General features: G+C 39.4%; 1 protein-coding gene across 1 annotated transcript in view; it reads left to right on the top strand.

The window, feature by feature from the left end:
• Positions 1-10367, top strand: part of APPBP2 (amyloid beta precursor protein binding protein 2) — a 47351-nt gene extending 36984 nt beyond the window's left edge. Inside the window, exons 11-13 of the mRNA XM_037163679.2 lie at positions 1453-1643; positions 2981-3146; positions 5841-10367. Of these exons, the coding sequence (XP_037019574.1) occupies positions 1453-1643; positions 2981-3146; positions 5841-6094 (611 nt within the window). The 3' untranslated portion in view covers positions 6095-10367. The remainder of the gene's footprint in view (positions 1-1452; positions 1644-2980; positions 3147-5840) is intronic.
• Positions 10368-21072: the final 10705 nt, after the last annotated feature.

Raw genomic sequence — 21072 nt, 5'->3', positions numbered from 1 at the left:
TTTCTGCTGGGGTAGTACTTAAGAGTGAACTATATCTACATATTAAATGACCAGTTCACTGATTTAAAGTATTTACCTGCAACTCTATGTAAGAATTCCCAGTGGTTTATGGTAAAAGGTTGTGTGCTTCTCACGTATAACACTATTAATAAGCAAGAATGTCTGTCTTCCTCCTCCATTCCTCCATTTACATGCATTCATTCACACATAACACATGATTATTGCACAGTAACACAGATGGTACACTGAAGGTGGGTTTTTCACATACCTTCAGCTTGTAGAGTACAGGATTCTGAAACTCAGCTGCATGTCATGTTATCCTTAGTGTTGCAAGGTTCTTAACAGATACCACTTTATTTTTTATTTTAACTTTTTATATAATCACTATGAAGGCCTTTACATTCAAGGCATTTATATTGCCAACATAAGTGGGTCACCTGTGTGGTAACTCAGTGCATGTTGGGTAACTTTTACCTTAATTCTGGAACTGGGTATTTTCCCTCTTCTCAGTTTGCATTTTTTAAGTTGCACAAGTAATACATGATCAATGTCAAAAATTAAAAGTTAAAAAAAAAGCCAATATAAATGAAAAGTTAAAGAGAAAAATATAAGTCACCGGAAATCCCACTGATTCAGTCAACATTTTTTTAATACTTTTTCTTTTTTTTTAAATAGCCAAATAAATGAATAAATGCATTTTTCTTAGTTTTATAATCTGCTGTTTTTCACTTAACATATTATGAACATTTTCCCATATCAGTACATGTAGGTATATATCATTTTCTCTAATCTTTTTTGCTTCACCTCTGTTTTTGGACCTTTATATTGTTCTTAACCTTTTGTACTTTAAAATTGCTGCAGTGAACTAAATCTCTTACTTTTGTGCACATGGACAATTTTCCTAGAAATAAAATTACCTGGTAAAAGACTTTCTAAGACTAAGCGAAATTGGAAAACCTCGAATGTGACTTTCAAATTGAAATCATGCCTGATTTGGTTGGTCAAGTGAGTAGGAGGAAACCAGTTCCTGTAGTTGTTATTCGGTTAAAGGTTATATTTTATAAAAGTGTAGTTTCAAAATTTTCAACTGTGATTAGCTTCTCCTTAACACAGTTTCATAACTAGAAGTTTTGCTGTTTCCTTTTCATTTCTTTAAAAACCAATTTCACATCAGCAACATTATAAGTCTAGTACAATAAAATTAATTTATAAAATAACTTGATGTATACCAGTTTTTCTTAAATTTGAAATTCATTATACTATGTAAAATAGAATGACCTCTCCCCAAACTGTATTTTTTCAGTAAAGTGCAATACTTTCTTCTTTACCAGTTTTAAACTATATCCACAAATAAATATATACCACAGACATTTATAGAATTTAATTTTAAGTTATATGTTCAGATTAGCAGATGGTTTTAAAGTGCACTGATTTTATCGCTTTCTTGTTCAGCACTTATTTTAGAGGAGATTGCAATTGACTGTCATAATAAAGAAACGGAACAGAGGCTGCTTCAAGAAGCTCATGATTTGCACCTATCTTCACTCCAGCTAGCTAAAAAAGCTTTTGGAGAATTTAATGTACAGACTGCAAAACACTATGGAAACCTTGGAAGACTTTATCAGTCAATGAGAAAATTTAAGGTAGAAACATGTTTTACTATATTTTTCTTTCTCTGAACAATCTTAAACCCTGGCTGGTGTGGGTCAGTGAATTGAGTGTGGGCCTGTGGAGCAAAAGGTCACTGGTTTGGTTCCCAGTCAGGGCACATGCCTGGGTTGCAGGCCAGGTCCCCACCTGAGGGCATGTGAGAGGCATTTTAAAAAATTCAGGCCATGAAAAAAAAAAGAAATATGTCAAACCATAAAGGCTCGTTAGACTTAAAACATAGCTCTTAAGTATAGCATGTGGCAGAATGCCTGGCACTTAGTGGGTATGCAAGAAATATCAGGTGTTGCAGGTCTTATTCATCATAGCAATAAATATTTACTGAATTCAGTTCCCTTTTAGAATTTTGGGCCCTGGCAGGGGGCAGCTCTGTTCGTGAGAGCATCATCCCCATATACCAAGATTGTGGGTCCAGTCTGTGGTCAGGGCACGTACTAAAATCAACCAGTGAGTAAGTGGACCAACAAATTGACGTTTCTTCTCCCTTTCCTCCTCCCCCCCCTCTAAAAATCAATTTAAAAAATTTTTTAAAGAATCTTGGGTTACAAATTTTTAGTAATGTCCATTTTAGAGTCATAATAAAGAAAGGATGAGAGCAGCTGCCTAAGACATTTTTTTATCCAAAATTCAATCTTCTTATCCTCAACTAACCTGAGTTTAGTTTGTCAGAATAAAAATTGCCAAAACTCCAAAAAATAAATAGTATTCTTGTATAAATTAACATACTATAGTATAGAGATTGACGCTTCACACGGTTCAGTTAAATTTTAGAGTGCATTAACTGAAAGAAATTTTATTTTAGAATGTTTTCATTTTTTTTAAGATTTTGTTTTTAGAGAATGGGGAAAGGGAGGGAGAAAGAAAGAGGGAGAGACATCAATGTGTGGTCACTTCTCGCACACCCCCTACTGGGGACCTAGCTGCAACGCAGGTATGTTCCCTGACTGGGAATCAAATTGATGACCCTTTGCTTCACAATCCAGTGCTCAGTCCACTGAGCCACACCACCCAGGCCCATTTTAGAATGTTTTCATTTCTTCTAACAACTTTTTATCACCAGGACAAGTTTTTCTCTTGTCATTTTGACATAGCACACTATCACTATTATCAGGTTATGTAAATAGCTCCTAAAACCAGTGATGCTCTCCATGGGTAACTTTCGGAATAGCATGGTATATTCCCTGATCTGCTTACCTTATGCCATCTGTAACATGTCTTTGGCATTTAGAAGAAGGTTGCTCATTGAGTAGGAATTGTTGACATAAGAAAATTTACAGTCTAGTGGTTCATATGGCTTAATGATTTTTTCCAGGAAGCTGAAGAAATGCACATCAAAGCAATTCAGATTAAAGAACAACTTCTTGGTCAAGAAGATTATGAAGTAGCCCTCTCAGTGGGACATCTGGCTTCTTTATATAATTATGACATGAATCAGTATGAAAATGCTGAGAAACTTTATTTGCGATCTATAGCAATTGGTATGTTATTTTAAAATTTTCTTAGTCAATTGATTAGAGGTCAGCATGTCTTATGTGTTGTATAGGGGAAATTTTATTACCAAGACTTAAATGTGTTCAGAACTGCCAGGTATTTCTAGGAATCACCCAAAAATCATCCGAAACATTTTGCTAAACCTGATTTATTGATGTTGAAACCAGTATGAAAAAGTATGAAAGTGTCATCAAGTACAGGCAAAAGTAGTTATTTTAAAGTATTTATGTAATTACTACTCCCTCCCTTCTCCTGGATTTAACGTCATAGATCAGGTTTACCTGTTCTGTGTCTGGTTTCTTTTGGTGAACATGAATTACAGAAATCATCTACATTCCAGATCACTGTTACTTATTAATTTCCAGTGCTATAAAATGGCTTAGTATATTACTGTTTATCCATTCTACTGTTAGTGAATATTCACAACAGTGGGATTGTTTCCAGTTCATACTTATATTATCACAAAGTGAGATACGGTGATCATCATTTAATGTTGTGCCTGCTGAAACTTCCCCATTTTTACATTGAATTGTCTGTCATTTTCTGGTTTATAGAAGTTTTTTATATAATGTGGATACAACAAGCCCTTTGTTGGTTATATGTGTTGCTTTACTGCTTGTTTTTTATAATGGTACCTTTCAAAGAACAGAAGTTTTATATTTTAAGATTTTGTTTTTAGAGCAAAGGGAAAGGAGGGAGAAAGAGAAGAAGAGAAACATTGATTGGTTTCCTCTCACTTGCCCCCAGCTGGGGACCTGGTGCACAACTAAGACATGTGCCCTGACTCATGGAACCAGGAGTCATACTGCCAACCTTTGGGTTAGCAGGCTGGCACTCAGTCTCCTGAACTACATTAGCTAAGGCTGGAGGTTTTATATTTTAGTGTAGTCTAATATATTGGTCTTCACTTATATGATTAGCACTTTGTATTCTGTCTAAGAAATCTTTTCCCACTCTGCCCTGGCCAAGGAAGCTCACTTGAGTGGAGCATTGTCCTGTAGACCAAAAGGCTGCTGATCCAATCCCTAGTCAGGGCATAAGAAGGCAGCCAGTCAGTGTTTCTCTTTCACATCAATGTTCTTCTCTCCCTCTCCTCCTCTCTCCCCCTTCCTCTCTCTCTAAAAGCAATGAAAAATGTGCTTGGGTGAGGATAGAATTAAAATTACATTAAAAAAATCTTTTCCTACTCCAAAGTCATGAAGATATTCTTTTAGATTATCTTCTGGAAACTTTATCTTGCCATTCACATTTAGACCTACATTGCTGAAATTGATTTTTGTGTTTGACGTGAGGTGGAGATCAGGTTTTTTCTTTTTCTTTCTTTCTTTTTTTTTTTTTTTCCTGTGTGGATAGAGAGTTGACCCAGGACCATTTTTCCAAAGACTGTTCTTTCCTCTCTGCTGTGCTGCCTTTGTCATATCTCTGTATATGTGGATTCCTCATTATCCATAATACTTTGACTTGCTCAACCCTGCAATACAACCGTCAAATAAAGTAGTTTTAGAATTGTTAACCTGTAGTACTATGAAAAACAAATCTACTACTTAGAGTTCAGTCTTTATTTACAGCTTGGTCTTTAGCCTGAAGGTGTATACTCAGAATACCTGAGAATTTACTTGGGTTATTCCTTTTCTTCTCCATCCCACCTTGTTGGTATAGTTTGAAACATAATTAGTCTCATTTGTTTGTGTTTGTATAACATTTCCCCAACTTTATTTGTTTTGGTTTTTTTTTAGTATGTGAACTACTAATCTGAAAGTTAGAACTAGAAAGTTATGTTCAGCCCTGGCTGGTATAGCTCAGTGGATTGAGCACAGGCCTGTGCACCAAAGGGTTGTGGTTCGATTCCCGGTCAGGGCACATGCCTGGGTTGCATGCCAGTTCCCAGCAGGGGATGAATGAGAGGCAACCATACATTGATGTTTCTCTTCGTCTCTCCTTCCCTTCCCCTCTAAAGATATATAAAATCTTTTTTAAAAAAGAAAGTTATGTTCATAGATGTGTGATTCCCCCTATTTTTTTGTAGCCACTCCTCACCTAACTCCCTTTTGGTAACTAGTCTTACCATTCCCTCATTTACAGTTCCTGTGTATCTTTTTTGCACAAATGTTCAAATGCATAAATATTTTATTTTTCCCTTTCTTACACAAAAATAGTATACTGTAGGTACTTATGTACTTTGCTTTTTTTAACTTAACAGTATACTCTGTAAGTCATTCCATGTCAGTTCATAGAGAGCCAAAAGCTTCCTCTTTTGTGTACAAATCCATAATATAACATTTAATTGGGTGTATAGTGGTCAATTGAATCATTTGCCTATTTGTGTTATTTGTTTCTAGTATTTTGCAGTCATAAGGAGTGCGACACTGCTTAGTCTTGTGCATGTGTATTTTTCTGTTGTTGGCAGTGCTGCTGTTCTTTTTTACTTTTAGATCTATCTCTTCAAGTCAGTCCTTCAGACTATGAAATTTTGTTCTGGTGACAAATTTTTTTGTAAGTCTTAGAGATAGCTTATGGGAAGGTAAGCACTAATACAAGACATGAATTTATTCCTTTCAGGAAATAATAAAACCAAGCTACTCTATTTAAAGAACTGAACTTCTGTTGTGTTGTAGAAACTGCTTCTTATTTCATTGTTAAGACTTGCCTTTTCTTTTTTTTTCTTCCCTGGTTATTTTCAGGGAAGAAACTTTTTGGTGAAGGCTACAGTGGACTAGAATATGATTACCGAGGTCTCATTAAACTTTACAACTCCATTGGAAATTATGAGAAAGTGTTTGAATATCACAATGTTCTGTCTAACTGGAACCGGTTGCGAGATCGACAGTATTCAGTGACCGATGCTCTTGAAGATGTCAACACCAGCCCTCAGTCCACTGAAGAAGTGGTGCAGTCCTTCCTGATTTCTCAGAATGTTGAGGGACCGAGCTGCTGAGGCACGATCTCAGTTAACTAATTTACCTTTTCCCAGATTCCAGGGAATTCATACTGTGAAATCAAAACCATGTTGTTTTTGGGGGCTGGAATTTGCATTGAAACACTGGTCCAGTCCATTGGCCCTATTTGGGTGCTCCCTATCTTGCAGAGTGTCTGTAGGAATAAGCATATATTCAGTTATATTCAGCATGTACCGCATGTATAAGTAGTCTGGCCCATATTTTCCACTTAGTAGAAAAAAACAACAGGAAATCTTTTCTTTTTAAACAATATTTCATTTTGCAGAAAGTCTGAAAGAAAAAAAGAACCCCTAAATAAAACTATTTAAGAGTTTAAGAGTTGCATTCTTATTATGTAAGGATGATTTTAACAACTTTTTAACATATAATTCTTCCTTGTGGAGGTATACAATACTGTACTGTAAAGAAATTTCATGGGGAAAATCTTTATATGCAGTATAGAAAAGTTAATAGAAGTACTAATAGAAGAGGGACATCCTGACTTAGGTTTGGCTGTCTGACCCAGAGACGTGGATGCAGCCACTCCAGAGCTCCAAGGGAGGGCAGGGCGGTCAGGTTCATCTGTACTGGACCAGTGTGGATCTGTAAGTAATAGAAAAGCTGATAGGCCAGCGGTTTTAACTCTTGGTGTTTGTTTTATTTTCTTTTGGTACAACAATGCAAAATGCTCTGATAGCATTTGCTAAGGACCAGGAGGATCTAAAAAGGACCAGCCTCGTGTAGGAAGGGTTAAAGGGTTATTTGGACCAGAGGCTTTAGATTATTATTTTAGCCCTTGCATTTACTTTTAACAGTAGAATGATTTCATTTAGATGTATAATGAAAAGTGATAATGCAAAAATTATATTCATGTAATAGGCACCAAACTAGGGAAATTTGGCAATTTAAGTGGCATAGCTTTAGTCAAGGTACAGAGATGGCAATGTCATAAGCAAGTCTATAAATATTTGTTGCAGCCATCCCCCTCATTTTAAATGTTACCCTAATAATCAGTGCAATTAACAAGTATACTGGCTAAGAGTTATGAAATTTCTCTTGTCCGGATGGGAATTTTAGTTTACTATATGGTTCGTGGGAATTAACAGAAAAATTAATGCCCCCAAATAAGCAGGTCTTAGAAATCTTTCATTTTTATGATAAATAATAGTATAGCTAGGTCATCTTACTTGAAATTCAAGAATCAAATGGAAAAATTCCCTAATATATCTATTTCCCTTGCTTGTCTTCATTGGGCTTTGATTTTTTTTAAGTCAGGTTATTCAGTGTTGAGGTAGTATTCACATCTGAGAAGCGTGACATGTAACAACCCAAGAAACAAAAAAATCTTGCTGTTACCTCAGTTCTTATTGTAGTGGCCTGTTTGGTGCCTCTATAGTTAAGAATCAGGGTTTTCCCCCCTATTTTCAGGGGTTTATGACTTGGCTGTTATTCCTGGCTAACTGCTTGGAGTAGTCTGTGGGTGAGTGGATGTGTGTTGAGTTTTCGTTTTCTTTTAACATGCATGTTGGAGTGGGAGGGGGGAGAAAAATTAAACTGTTTGCCACATTCACTACAGAAAAATTAATTGGATATTTCAGATAAATTTGATTGTAAACACTTTTTTGAACTTCCCAAATATAACCTTGTTTTAAAACTGTTACTTGCAGTCTTGTTAGTTATGAGCCAGTATTTTTAAGTCTTCAGGAGGTGATTGACAGGCGGAGGTCCCTAAAGAGATGACGCAAGCCCAGACTTTAAGATTATAACTGCGATTTCAAAACCAGGGTTTATTCATTGAATTGATTTTCAATTTAATTTCAAAAAGAGCACATTGGCACACCTGCATCTCCCCCCTCCCAGTTAATTGCAATCTAATTCCAAGAGGCACCTCTTTAATAATTACCAAATAGTCTGTGTGACCAAGGACTAACATCTGTAAGTTACTCAGCTCTATCCTCATGGGCCTATATATTTAATACCTCCAAAGATATTTTCAGGATAGGCTTTGTATATTTTTGTTGGTTATTTAGAGTCCTGTGGTATGTTTGTGGTATAGGAATGTCATGGTAAAATGTTTTTCAATAAATATTTTGAAACTTATGTTTTCATATGAAGTTTTTTTTTTAATCTATATTTTTTGGTTTTGTGCACATAAAACATTTCCTAGGAGAAAAGCAAGCAAATGACTTAAGGTCTCATTCAGTTTGAGCCTAACAGCTCACATTCAGTAATAAAGCAACATGATATTAGGAGCCTAGGGTCACAGGGTGGTAATGTTAAGTGACAGCCAGTTTAATTTTTTTTAATTGTTATTGGTAGTTTTCCTTATTACCACTACTTTAATATCGTTTTCTATAAATCCATACACTTTGGTATGATGCAAATACACTAGACTGAAAAAAGATTACCAGTTTCTATTAGTGATATAATATGCTATTTATGGTTCTAGTGAAGAATAATACTCTAATAATTTAAAGTGTGGGATTTATCCTTTTAGTAGGAATGTTTAGGATAAGTGAGAGAGGTAAATGTCACCATAATTTCTGGGGTTAAAAAAATCTCAAAGAAAAGAATCAGATTTACTTTACAACAAACCAATAGATTATATTAAATTTTCTCATTTGGTGGGGTTGTGTTGTAAGGAAGCCTAGACCCACTTAAAAGATTTTTCTGGAAGTTCAGCAAAGTAATGTTAAATAAAGGACCTTTGGTCTCACCATCTCTGGCTTCCATTTTTCTCTTACCCCCTCTTTTTCCTAAAGTTCAGTGCTACTCAAGTGGGGTGCGTTAGGGAGCTCTGTAACAGTCACATGCCACACGGTGGTCAGTCACTTCAGCATCCGGTTCAATGGAGCCAGTTGGGTTTTTTAGACCATAATTTTTATAGGTCCCCAAAGCTGACTTTGCTCAAAGCATTAGGATCCTTATCTTCAAAGCTCTGTCTCTGCTTAAGAATGAATTTGCTATTGCGTTTAAGTAACCCCAGTGTAGTAATTCCAGTATGCTTTCATTTATAAAAATAAAATATTTAACAAAGACCTTTGTTGTTAGGCTGTTTGGGAAGAGTTCATGATATGGTGAAAACTAAGTCCAGAGGCTGCAACCTTATAAAAGTAATGAGTTGCCACTTGGCTGCGCCTTAGAGTGCAAACCGAACGATGGATAGTAAACATATGCCTAAAACATGAATGAAGTTTTGGCCATACTTTTGAAAGAATGGTTTGCTAGGTAGCAAATACAGTTCATTGCCAGTGAGTTTTTATTTTTTCCCCCAGAATGTTGTGTTCTTGATGCTTTCAAACTATTCTTTTTCTGGATGGCAGAGTTACTACTGGAAAATTTTATTTATAATTATTGCAAAGTTGTTTTTAAGAGTTTTATTTTTGCTTTAAAAATTAACATATTTCACCTCTCAGATTTGGAGAACCTCAGATGTTGCTAGGAAATTCCTTTTTTTTTTTTTTAATTTGACATTTGGATTTCTCTCCAGCTTGAACACTAGTAGTTGTATTGTCCACAAATCTCAGGAATGTTTTAGGCAGAAAACTGGTTTTACTCTGTTGGAGATCTGAAGGGGTGTACTTTAGGATTTATTAAATAATGCCCTTCTTTAACTGCAATCCTAGGTATCGATCGATAGCATGAGTGGCCTTAGTGAGTTTGTTGAAGTGTACATTTTTTTCAAAAGTAAAATTTTAAGATTAAAAATATATGCTATATATAGATATCTAGAAAACTTGGTTTGTGGTGCATAAGTGTTGGATCACTACATAACTGTTGCAGGTACCATTCGTGTAACATTACTCATTTCTGTATATTCCTTTTATGGGAAGATATGTTGCCACGGTAACTGAAACTTCAATTTAGTTCTACTTTTATGATGTGAATGGATGCTACATTTTATTAAATATTACCAGGTCAGTACTATTTTTATACTTTATTAAGCAACAGGGGATTTTAGTTTAATAGACTCAAAAAGCTCTTAATGAAACAAAAGGAAATCTCTAACAATTCTTTACATGAAAATCCCCGCTAATAGTGCCACAGTCATTTCTATAGAAATATCTAAGGTCATTGATAGATTTTTTTAAGGCAATTCTTCATTGTTGTCGGAATGACCTTTCATATCATTCTTATCACAAACTTGTAGTACCCACCATTTTTTGTAACCATTAAACCATACTAAGTATGTTTGTAACCAGCATTGTGATATATTCTGTACTTGTATTGCTAAAAATGAATTATTGACCTAATAAATATAGTGTTCCCGCACTCATAGTGTATCTGTTTCCGATTTAGTTTGAACACTTTTGGCTGGGACTTGGGATTATTTAAACATTGCAAATTGTTTTTGTTAGAGAACAGGGCAAGAGAAACTGTCGGAACTAGAACACAAGTGCTCTTGTTCAGGAAAAGTGCGATGTGTGGCAGAGAAGGCACATGGGAACGATATTTGGAAATGGTGCCCAAGAAGGTACTTGGGAAAAGACAAAGTACTACATTAATGCAGGCAATTTTTTAGACTCCTCAAAAGTAACTGCACCATTTTTTCCCCTGGTCTTCTCACTTTAAAAGGCTGAAAATGGGTGGTGAGGTTAGGTTAATTCTGCTGGCCTTCCCAGTGGAGAAACCCTAGGGTTTGGGTCACAGTTCAAGTCTGCCTCTGAACAGCAGGAATTTAAGATATGAGTCGTAATCCTCTGTGTGTTTCATTTCCTCATGAGTGGTGGGTTTAAATTCAGCCTTTCAAAAAGGAAAATCCACCATGAAACATCATGAATTTTAATCACTCTTAAAACAAGTACAGGAAGTAAAACTAAACTTTTTTTTATTATAAAGAAAATTGGCCCTGGCAGGTATGGCTCAGTGGATTGAGTGCCAGCCTGCCAACCAAAGGGTCACGGGTTTGACTCCCTGTCCGGGCACACGCTTGGGTTGCAGGCGACAGGCAACCACACATTGATGTTTCTCTCCCTCTCTCCCTCCTCTCCCCTATCTAAAAATAAATAAAATCTTTTTTAAAATTATTTAAAAAATCGACATTTAATCAAAATCCCACCTTTGCCTGAAACAGCCAGCACTGGCTTCATTACCTGCCGCCTTCGGTGATAATGAATTTTTACATTTTTCCTTTTACGCCTCCATGACCCTGAACATGGTGCTCTCATATGGAATGCCTTTCCTCCATAAAGTCTTAGCTGCTAAACTCAATGGACAAGAAAAACTTCCTTTGGCTTAAGGATTAAGTTACCTCTTCTTGGTATGCAGCATTTTAGTTAAAGCTTTGTTAAAGCCATTACCATAGATCATATAATTTACAGAACTAATTCTATTTCCAGCTTACACACTTTGCTGATTTGTACATTTAACAAATGTACCAGTTTACTCTGTAACAAATACTATCTAAGTGTTAGCAAATTATACCCACTAACACATTTCTCCAGTTTGAAAATTCAAGGCAAACTCATTCATTAGGGTAATATCAGTGTTTTATTGGTGGGATGTAAAATGGTTCATCTACTTTAGTTAGCAATGGTTCCTCAGAAAAGTAAAAATAGAATTACCCTGTGATCCAGCAATTTCTCATCTAAGTATATATCTAAAGGAATTAAAAGCAGGATTCAAACCAATATAATCATACATACACCCATATTCACAGCAATATTCACTGTAGCCAAAAGGTGGAAGCAACCCAAATGTCCGTTGATGGATGAGTGAATAAAAGAAATGTATATACAGGGGTGGGCAAAGTAGGTTTACAGTTGCGAGTACATGTAACAATTTGTGCTTGTATTATTTTCCATACAACTGTCAGCCTACTTATGCCCCACCCTGTACATACAGTGAAATATTATTAAGCAATAAAAGACAGGAAATCTGACACATACTGCAACAGGGGGGAACCTTAAGTGAAATAAGGCACAAAAGGAAGTGGGGAGAGTAAATACTGTAGGATTCCACTTATGGTTGTTGATATCTAAAGTAATCAAACTCCTAAAAACACAGTGGAATGGCTGTTGTCAGAGCTGGGAGGAGGGGAAAACAGAACGGTTGCTTCATTTTCAGTTTTGCAAGGGTTTCAGTTTTGCAAGATTTGAAAATGTTCTGGAGCTCAGTTGCACAACAATGAATGCATGCTACTGAAATGTACACTTACAAATAATTAAGGTAGTAAAGTGGAGTTACCACTGTTTTTAAATTTCAGGACAAAGGCTTTTTCAACTTGCATAAGCAGTTAAATCAGGCCATGATAATGTAAAGTTTGAAAAAATTTGATCACAGTGCTTGATAGACCTAAACTGAGATTTTTTTTTTAAGGTTTTATTTTTTAAAAAAGGAGGGAGAGAGGAAGAGAAATTTTGATGTGTAAGGGAAACATGGGTTGATTGGTTGCCTCTCACATACTTCCAACTAGGGATTGGCCCGAAACCCAGGCAGGTGCCCTGACTGGGAGTCAATGTGTGACCTTTTGGTTCTCAGGCCGGTGCTCAACCCACCGAGCCACACCAGCCAGGACTCAACTGTGATTTATTTCTGAATTAGAATACTGATGTAATATGTTAAAGTTCTGGCTCAGCACAGTCTCAGACTTTGTTTTTCACTCTCCGTGCTGTTTAAATGCTAGCTTGAGTAGTTTTGTTTCCTGTTACTGGCTGGGACCCATTACCAGCACACATTCTGCCTCTGTTATGCTGGTGCCGGACTAATCGGATTTCTCTACACTAGACAAAAAAAAAAAAAGGCACCTTGGCTGCTTTTTGACTGAGATGAAGTTTACTTAGCACATATTTGATCATGCAAATAAAGTCTTTAACTTGTCCTTTTTAGAAACATAATTTACCTAAAGGCAGATGTTGTCAGTAGTTGGAAGTTCTAGGTATGCAGGGTGATATAGTGAGATGGAAGACTTCGGATACCAGAGGAGCTGCATTTACCTACTACATGGTCTTAGGCAGATAACTCCATGAATAAATGGGAGTTTGGCTCATCTGTCCGGTGAAGAGGATACTACCTGTCTCTTGGATCATTATGAAGATTAAATAAAATGCATGCAAATTCCGATCAAGAAAGCATAGGCAGACATGGCTCAGCTCTTCACGCAACCACATCAAAATAACTAAAATAGAGACCTATCATCACTCAGAACCCTTAGAAATGAAGCTGAGTGGAAGTCTGACAACTATGGAATTAAACCAAATCCATACAGACTGGTAGGAGGGGCAGAGATGTGGAACAGGCTGGTTCCTCACCCATGTGTGGTGGCTAAAAATTCAGGAGCAGTATCTCAGGAGCAACCAGGCCTAGCCCCACACCAGGCCCTCCAGCCCAGGGTACCTGTACCAGGAACATAAGTCCCCATAACTTCTGGTTGCAAAAACCAGCAGGGATTGAGACAGTGAAAGAAACTGCTGGAACCCCAAGAAGTTCTTAACCTACACATGGACTCAACAACTGAGACTCACTCCCTCTGAGCTCTAGCACCTGGGTAGCAGCTTCAAAAACACCAGTGGCATACTGGGAGAAAGTGAAGTGTCCAGCATCAAGGCAAGCAGAGGCTGTTGTCCCTTTCCTAAACCTTCCCCCCACAGAGCCAGCAAGCTGGTGCCATTTCTGAGAATCCATCAACCTAGCTAACACTGTTTGACTTGGAGATCCACAGAGACTCCACCACACCCAACCTACAAGCCCACTCAGGCTGCTTTTCCATATGAATGCTGGTCTTAGCTCAAGACTCACAACTTCCTAAAATCCTATCTAACAAGCAACAGCTGGCCTCAGTGAGCCCCAGGCCTGGCACTAGAAGCAGCCAGACTAGATTCACAGCCTGACTTCACCTGGGAATCCCTAAGCCCAGCACAAGTAGCAGCCATATGAGTGCTTTATAGCTCAGGCCAAGTGGCCCCGGGCAAAACACAGGTAGGAGCTGATCTTGCCTTGTAGCACCCAGGAAACCCCAGGGCCCCTATACCCAGTGGACAGCTACAGACCATGTCAGAGCACCACCACTCTGCCCCTGCACAGCTGATCCTCCATGGAGGGTGGACATTGCTGGTCAATAGTCATAGCCAGTCCTGGCAGCTGACTGGCCTGGGTAAATCCCTCCCATTGATCTGCCAACAGCAACCACAATAAGACTCAACTACAATAGGAGGGTGTACCCAGCCCACACTAAGAGCATACCTCGAGTACCCAGCTTGGGTGATAGAGGAGGCTGTGCCACTGGACCCTACAGGACACCAACTACATTAGGCCACACTATCAAGATACAGAGTCAAAGCAGCTCTACCTAATACATAGAAATAAACACAGGGAGGCTGCCAAAATGAAAAGACAGAGACAAGGAAAAATGGCCCAAATGAAAGCACAGATCAAAACTCCAGAAAAAGAGCTAAATGGATTGAAGATAAGCAACTTATCAGATGCAGAGTTCAAAACACTAGTTATAAAGATACTCCAGGAACTTAGTGAAGATCTCAACAGCATAAAAAATATCCAGTCAGAAATAATTAGGTACACTAATTGAAATAAAGAACAATTTATAGGGAAACAACAGTAGAGTGGATAAAGCTTAGAAATCAATGATTTAGAACCTAAGGAAGCAAAAAACAACCCATCAGAACAAGAAGAAAAAAGAATCCCAAAACAGGATTGTATAAGCAGCCTCTGTGACAACTTTAAGAGGTCCAACATTTGCATCATAGGAATGAAAGAAGAAGAAGAGTGAGAAATTGGAAATGTATTTGAAAAAATAATGCAAGAAAACTTCCCTAATTTGGTGAAGGAAATAGACATGCAAGTCTAGGAAGCACAGAGAGCCCCAAACAAGATGGATGCAGAGAGGCCTACTCCAAAACACATCAGAGTTAAAATGCCAAAGGTTAAAGATAAAGAGAGAATCTTAAAAGCAGCAAGAGAAGTTAGTTACCTAGAGGGGAGTTCTCATAAGACTGTCAGCTGCTTTCTCAAAAGAAACTTTGCAGGCTAGAAGGGATTGTCAAGAAATAGTCAAAGTCATGAGAAGCAGGGACCTATAGCCAAGACTGCTGCACCCAGCAAAGATACCATTTAGAATGAGAGGGCAGATACAGAGCTTCCCAACAAGAAAAAACTAAAGGAATTCATCACCACCAAACCATTATTATATGAAATGTTAAAGGGATTTATTTATAAAGAAGATCAAAACTATGAACAATCAAATGGTAATAAATACATAGTTATGAAAAGTGAATCTAAAAAACAAACTAAGCAAACAAAAACAGAGAGAATCATGGATGTGGAGAGTATTTTGATGGTCACCAGATGGGAGTGGAGTGTGGGGGAATTGGTGGAGAGGTGAGGGGATTAAGAAATACAAATAGGTAGTTCTAGAATAGCCATGGGAATGTAAGTACAGTGTAGAAAATGGAGTAGCCAAAGAACCTCTACGCAAGACCCATGGACATGAACAGTGGTGTGGAGATGGCCTTAGGGAGTAAGGGGTGCTCAGTGGAGGGGGGCAAATGGGAAAAATTGGGACAACTACAATAGCATAATGAATAAAAAGTAATCAAAAAATAAAATGAATGTAATTCATGGGTCAGTACTAGACCCATCATAGACTCTATAAATGTAAATGCTAATTTCTTTCTTGCCTCCTCCCTTGTTGGAGGGTCATGGAGAGGAAAGAGGAGACTGAAAACTCCAGTTTTACTGACTATTATAATTCCATCTACCACGATGGCACCTGTAAGAGTCTGCTAGCACCCAGCACTAGTAATTACTCAGGGTTTTGATACTAAGCTGTTTGGTTTCAGGCCAGGTTTGTGGAGGAGGAGCATTAGGTGGACCTTGTCCTTTTGAAGCTTACTTCTAATGACAAAGAAGTCACTTCAGGTAACAAAGGGAGGAGTCTCAGAAGAAAGAAATTGGAGGAGGAAGCTTATCAAAGCCAAACATTTCTGGGAAGCTCACAGCTGACTAGGACTACACAGGACAGAATCGTAGCATGGACAGACTCACTCGAGCCTGAGGCTGCCCCAGGGCTGAGGTGTCCCCATGGACACCCGTATCCATTTCCTGACCTCTGCCTGGTGGACTGCTTGTCATATCCCAGAGGCATCTCTAGTGGTTGTGGGTACAGGCTCTGGAACTGGACTAGGATTCCACAGCTGCCACTTACTAGCAAGAAAGCACCTACAACTTTGGGAAGACAGGAGTGTCTTTGTCTCTGGTTGTCACAAAGCCATAGATACCACCAGTCTCTCTGGCTACAAATTCTGAGGGCCAACTCGAGATTTTAGGAAGCTACTCTCCTGCACCAGGAGAAATTACTTATACTACAAGGGAGTGGGGTGGGGTATGTTAAATGAAGTCATGCAAACTTTAGGGAAAGTCCCAAGAGGAGACTATGGGATCCCTTACTTCCCCCTAGCTTATTTTTCATTTCTAAAAGTTTTATTTGGTTCTTTTCAGAAGCTGTTTACTCTTTTCCTATCATATCCTGTTTTGTTATTGTAGTATCTTTTTCTCCTTTTTCATAAAAACTGAAACCTACATGAGATAGATCGATGGACCAGAACAGAATGTTCAGAAGTAGACTCAAATAAATCACGAATTTAATATATAGTAAGGGATGTCACTAATATGACATTGCATATCAGTGTAGAAAAGATTAATTTTTCCCTACATGGTATTTTATAAATATACTCCATGTGTGCAAAGACAACTGTTTAGCCATCTAAAAATATATTGGATTTTTATTATAAAACTTAAAACCAAAATTAATGTCAGATGGACCAAAGATTTAAATGTAAAAACTGAAACCCTAGAGCTAGAAGATAAAATTTTAAATATTCTGTGAGTAGAAAAGCCCTTTCAAAGTCATATAGAGGCCATTAAAAAAGATACTGATCATTTAACTACATGAAATAGAAAATGCCTTAGTGTGGAAAGGAAAAATATAAAGTCAAAACACAGGCCTGATTGGTGTGGCTCAGTGGGTTGAGCGTGGGCCTGTGAACCAAAGGGACACAGGTTTCCTTCAGTCAGGGCACATGCCTGGGTTGCGGGCCAGGTCCCTGATTGGGGGCCCATGAGAGGCAACCACACATTGATGTTTCTCTCCCTCTCTTTCTCCCTTCCTTCCCATCTCTCTAAAAATAAATAAATAAAATATTTAAAAATAACACCTGGCTGGTGTAGCTCAGTGCATTGAGCGAGGACCTGTGAACCAGAGGATCGCGGTTCGATTCCCAGTCCGGGCACATGCCTGGGTTGCAGGCCAGTTCCCAGCTGGGGATGCACGAGAGACAACCATACACTGATATTTCTCTCCCTCTCTCCTTCCCTTCCCCTCTAAAGATAAATAAATAAAATCTAAAAAAAAAAAAAATCAAATCAACCACAGGGCATGGAGTCAGAAGAGTTGAAAAATCAAGATCTCAATTCAGCTGCACCAGCTCCTAAACCCTTATTTTCTTCTCTGAAATGGGGAGAGGTCTCCCTCACACGTTTGACACGAAGATTCAATAAGAATGGATGCAAAGCACACTGCCATCTCTCCTGAGTTGCATGCATTTGTGTCAATGTTATTATGCCAAGGAGACCATCAGTCACTCCTGTAGCCTGGGAGGGGAGTGTGTCAGGCAATGGTCAGTCAGTACAGTTGTGGTCAGGAGTCTCTTCCACTTAAGGCTTTAGGGAAAGAATCCATTCTTCTCTAGGAGAAGGTCCCTTCTTGAGGGCTGCCCGGTCTGGCCACCGCAGGGGCACTTTCCCTAGGGTGAGGTAGGGTATCCCTACCCATGAGGCAGCACAGGTTGAGGTGTGATTTGGGGGTTTCCACCAAGGCTCCCCACCCCCAAACAGCCTCCTTCAACCACCTGCTTCTCGTGACCCCAAGTCCACTTTAGAAAGGCATACTTGAGCTAGAGATATCTTAACTGAAAAAATAGAAACGATCCTAGGAGAAGTAATAAATTGAGTCTTGAGGGTTAATGTTTTACTGACATGTTTGTGTCATTGGTGTGTGGCAAGTGTGCTGGCCTGGGGGTTATCAGGTCTGAGTTCTAGTGCCACTTCTGGTGTTGACTTCCTGTGCACCTTGAAGAAGTCACTTTTCTTCTTGGGCTTCTTTTTTCCCCTCTGAGCTAGGAGATGGTTGGATTATATGCTCTGTTTTGGTTCTTTCATTCACTCATTCATTCATTCTTTCATTCAATCAGTCATTCATTCTACAAATGTTTGTGAAGTACCTACTGTGTACTGGGTACTGTTGTAATTGCTTGGGACACAGCAGTGAATGAAAGGTCTGCCCTTGTGGAACTTATATCTTAGTGGAAGGAGATTGGGAATAAATAAGAAATATTCTCACAAACTAAATTATCTAATATTTAAGGGGTTTAAGTGCTTTATGAAAACAAACACAGATAAGGGATATTTAAGTTGTGGTGAGGGAACTGGAATTTAAGACAGGCAGACATGCTAAAGTACACTGAGGAAATGACATTTGAACAAACATTTGAGAGCAATTAAGGAGTTAGCTAAGCAGAGAGCTTGAGAAAGAACATTCCAGGCAGAGGAAACAGCCCGTGAAAGGCCCGGAGGCGATTGTGCTTGGTAAGCATGAGAACGCAAGAATGAGGGCAGAGAAGTAACCCAATGGACGGTAGGGAGAGATTGTAGGGAAACTTACAGGCCCTTGCAAAGACTTTGGCTTTCAATCTGCATAAAATGAAGAGCAGCAGGGGGGGTTCGTTTCAGTACTTTGTTTCTTAGAGCAGTTTTAGGTTCACAGCAAAACTGAGCACCAAGTACTGCGATGTCCTGTATCCTGCTGTCCCCACGCACGCACAGCGTCCACCACCATCCACATCCTGTACCAGAATGGTGTATATGTTACCACTAGTAAACCCACACTGACACAGCATTATCACCCAGTGTTCATCGTTGACACTAGGGTTCGCTCTTGGAGTTGCACAGTGTATGGGTTTAGACAAACAAATCCACCATTCTAGTACCATACAAAGTATTTTTTACTGTCCTAAAAATCCTGGGTGCTGTTGGAGGATTTTTAGCAGAGCAACGTCAAGTGATCTACCCTATTGGAATTCTGAGATCCTACTGAAGTGGAGGAAAGAGTTAAAGATGCCAAAACCATGCCTCACCTGGTGCCCATTTTGCCATTAGGCCTCCTGATTTCTCCAAGGCTGCTAGGAAGCTCCCCCACTAACTGGTCCGCATCTGTGCACACCAGATTGGAAGAGTACATTGAGTCCCATGATTCCTCTAGGTGGCAGTGCTGCCTCACGCACAGGGGACACCTCCCTATTTCGGTTTGTACCCAGAACAGCCAGCACTTTCCCAGGGACCTCACCAGTGAGATCTTTCAGTAGAGAATATCAGAGGGTCCCCAGTCATCAGGACACCCTTCAGCCTGCCCTCCCTTGTCTCGCAGTCTGGGATCATCCAAGCAAAGCAGCTCCAGGCCTGTGCCTTGGCAGTCTCATCCTGCCTCTTCTAGAAGGCAATGGGTGTAAAGAACAAGGAAAGATCTGGGCTGCCCCCTTCTTTCCCTACTTATATTTCCCTGTACTTGTTCTTCAGGTCTAGATTGACATCCATTTTACATTGTAAATCTTTGATGATATTCACTCCCAAATAAAACTGAGGGGAGAAGAAAGGGTCACAGGTACTTGCTCTGGTCCTATCCATTCCAGGGCAGCCCCGGGCACTGTATGCTGCAGCCCTGGGCGCAGCCCTGATTCTCCTGTTTTTCTAAAATGATTGGGCCTGTTTGACCTCTTGGAGTTGACCTTGACCACCATCTATCTGGTCTTTTTGGCTAAAAACAATGTGCTCTCATCGCTCCGCCCCTCCCTCCCTCCCCCACCCCCACCCTTCTCTCTGGCATCTATCTCTGAAAACTGTCAGTTTCATCTTGTATAATCACACAAATTTACCCCTCCCACATCTATACACATCGACCTTGCCTTTGTATACCAAAGGGCAGCAAATACTAAAGGCTAGAATGGCCCAACAGGTGATGACGGGGTGGAGAAGACCAGTGTGTAAGGCAACAACCAGGGGTGGGGACGGTGGTGAACTGGAAAGAATATCAACGAAACCTAAGTTTAACTGCTTCTCAGCCACAGCGGGGTGTTGTCCTGTGGGAAGGCAGGTTCAAGTGTGGCCAGTTTCACAAAGCCAGAAATCTGTTGTTGTTTTTAATGGGAAATCTACTGAGCTGATATTGCCAACTAATCCTTTAAAAAATGTTTTAAACAACAAGTAAAACACCATAAGTGGCCAATCAAACACCTCAATGACCTGATTTTAGCACACAGGCTACCAATTTTTGACTGCTGCTTCAAATCACCATCCTAATGAAAACAGTTGATGTTGTTCCTTCTTTGGTCTGCCCCTGCCCTCACTTTGCATTTTGCTCGCGATCTCCAGAGCATCTCCCCAATACCGGAGTAACAACAGCCCATTCCGCTGCTTGACACCTCCCTTGCCACTGCCCTCTTCCACCCAGCAAGTTCCCAGTAAGATGAAGTCCAGATGGTTCAGGGGAGCTGCACACCGAACACTCCACTCCCCCGTAGTCCCTCCACCCCACAAACGCCCACCTGGGCAGCTCCTTTGTTACTCCCCTGAGGCGCCCCTGGCCCCTGTATACACCCCGTTGTAATTACGTGTGTCTCCCCACTGCACCGTGATGGTCCTCCACACATCAACCATCTCTTATTCACCTGTGCATGGGGGGGGGGGTTACCTGCCCCTCAGAAGGTGGCTGGCAAATATTTTTTTAATGAATCAAAAATGGAATAGTGGTTTTTAGCCAATTAGAGCTGTCTGAAGGATGTTTATTTCCACCCCATTATGTATAATTAAGACCCAATTGTCCTTTTGATAAGGACAGTTTTCTCCTTTCCCCTCCTGGGTCCCCATCTCCCAGATACAGAGGAGGTGACACTTCTGTCCCAGCCAGGTCTTC

This window comes from Artibeus jamaicensis, unplaced genomic scaffold, assembly GCF_021234435.1.
Source record: "Artibeus jamaicensis isolate MK-2021 breed Jamaican fruit bat unplaced genomic scaffold, CSHL_Jam_final contig_1998, whole genome shotgun sequence".
NCBI lineage: Eukaryota > Metazoa > Chordata > Mammalia > Chiroptera > Phyllostomidae > Artibeus > Artibeus jamaicensis.
The sequence above is the reverse complement of the archived record's forward strand: the minus strand, read 5'-3'. Positions and strand labels throughout refer to the sequence as shown.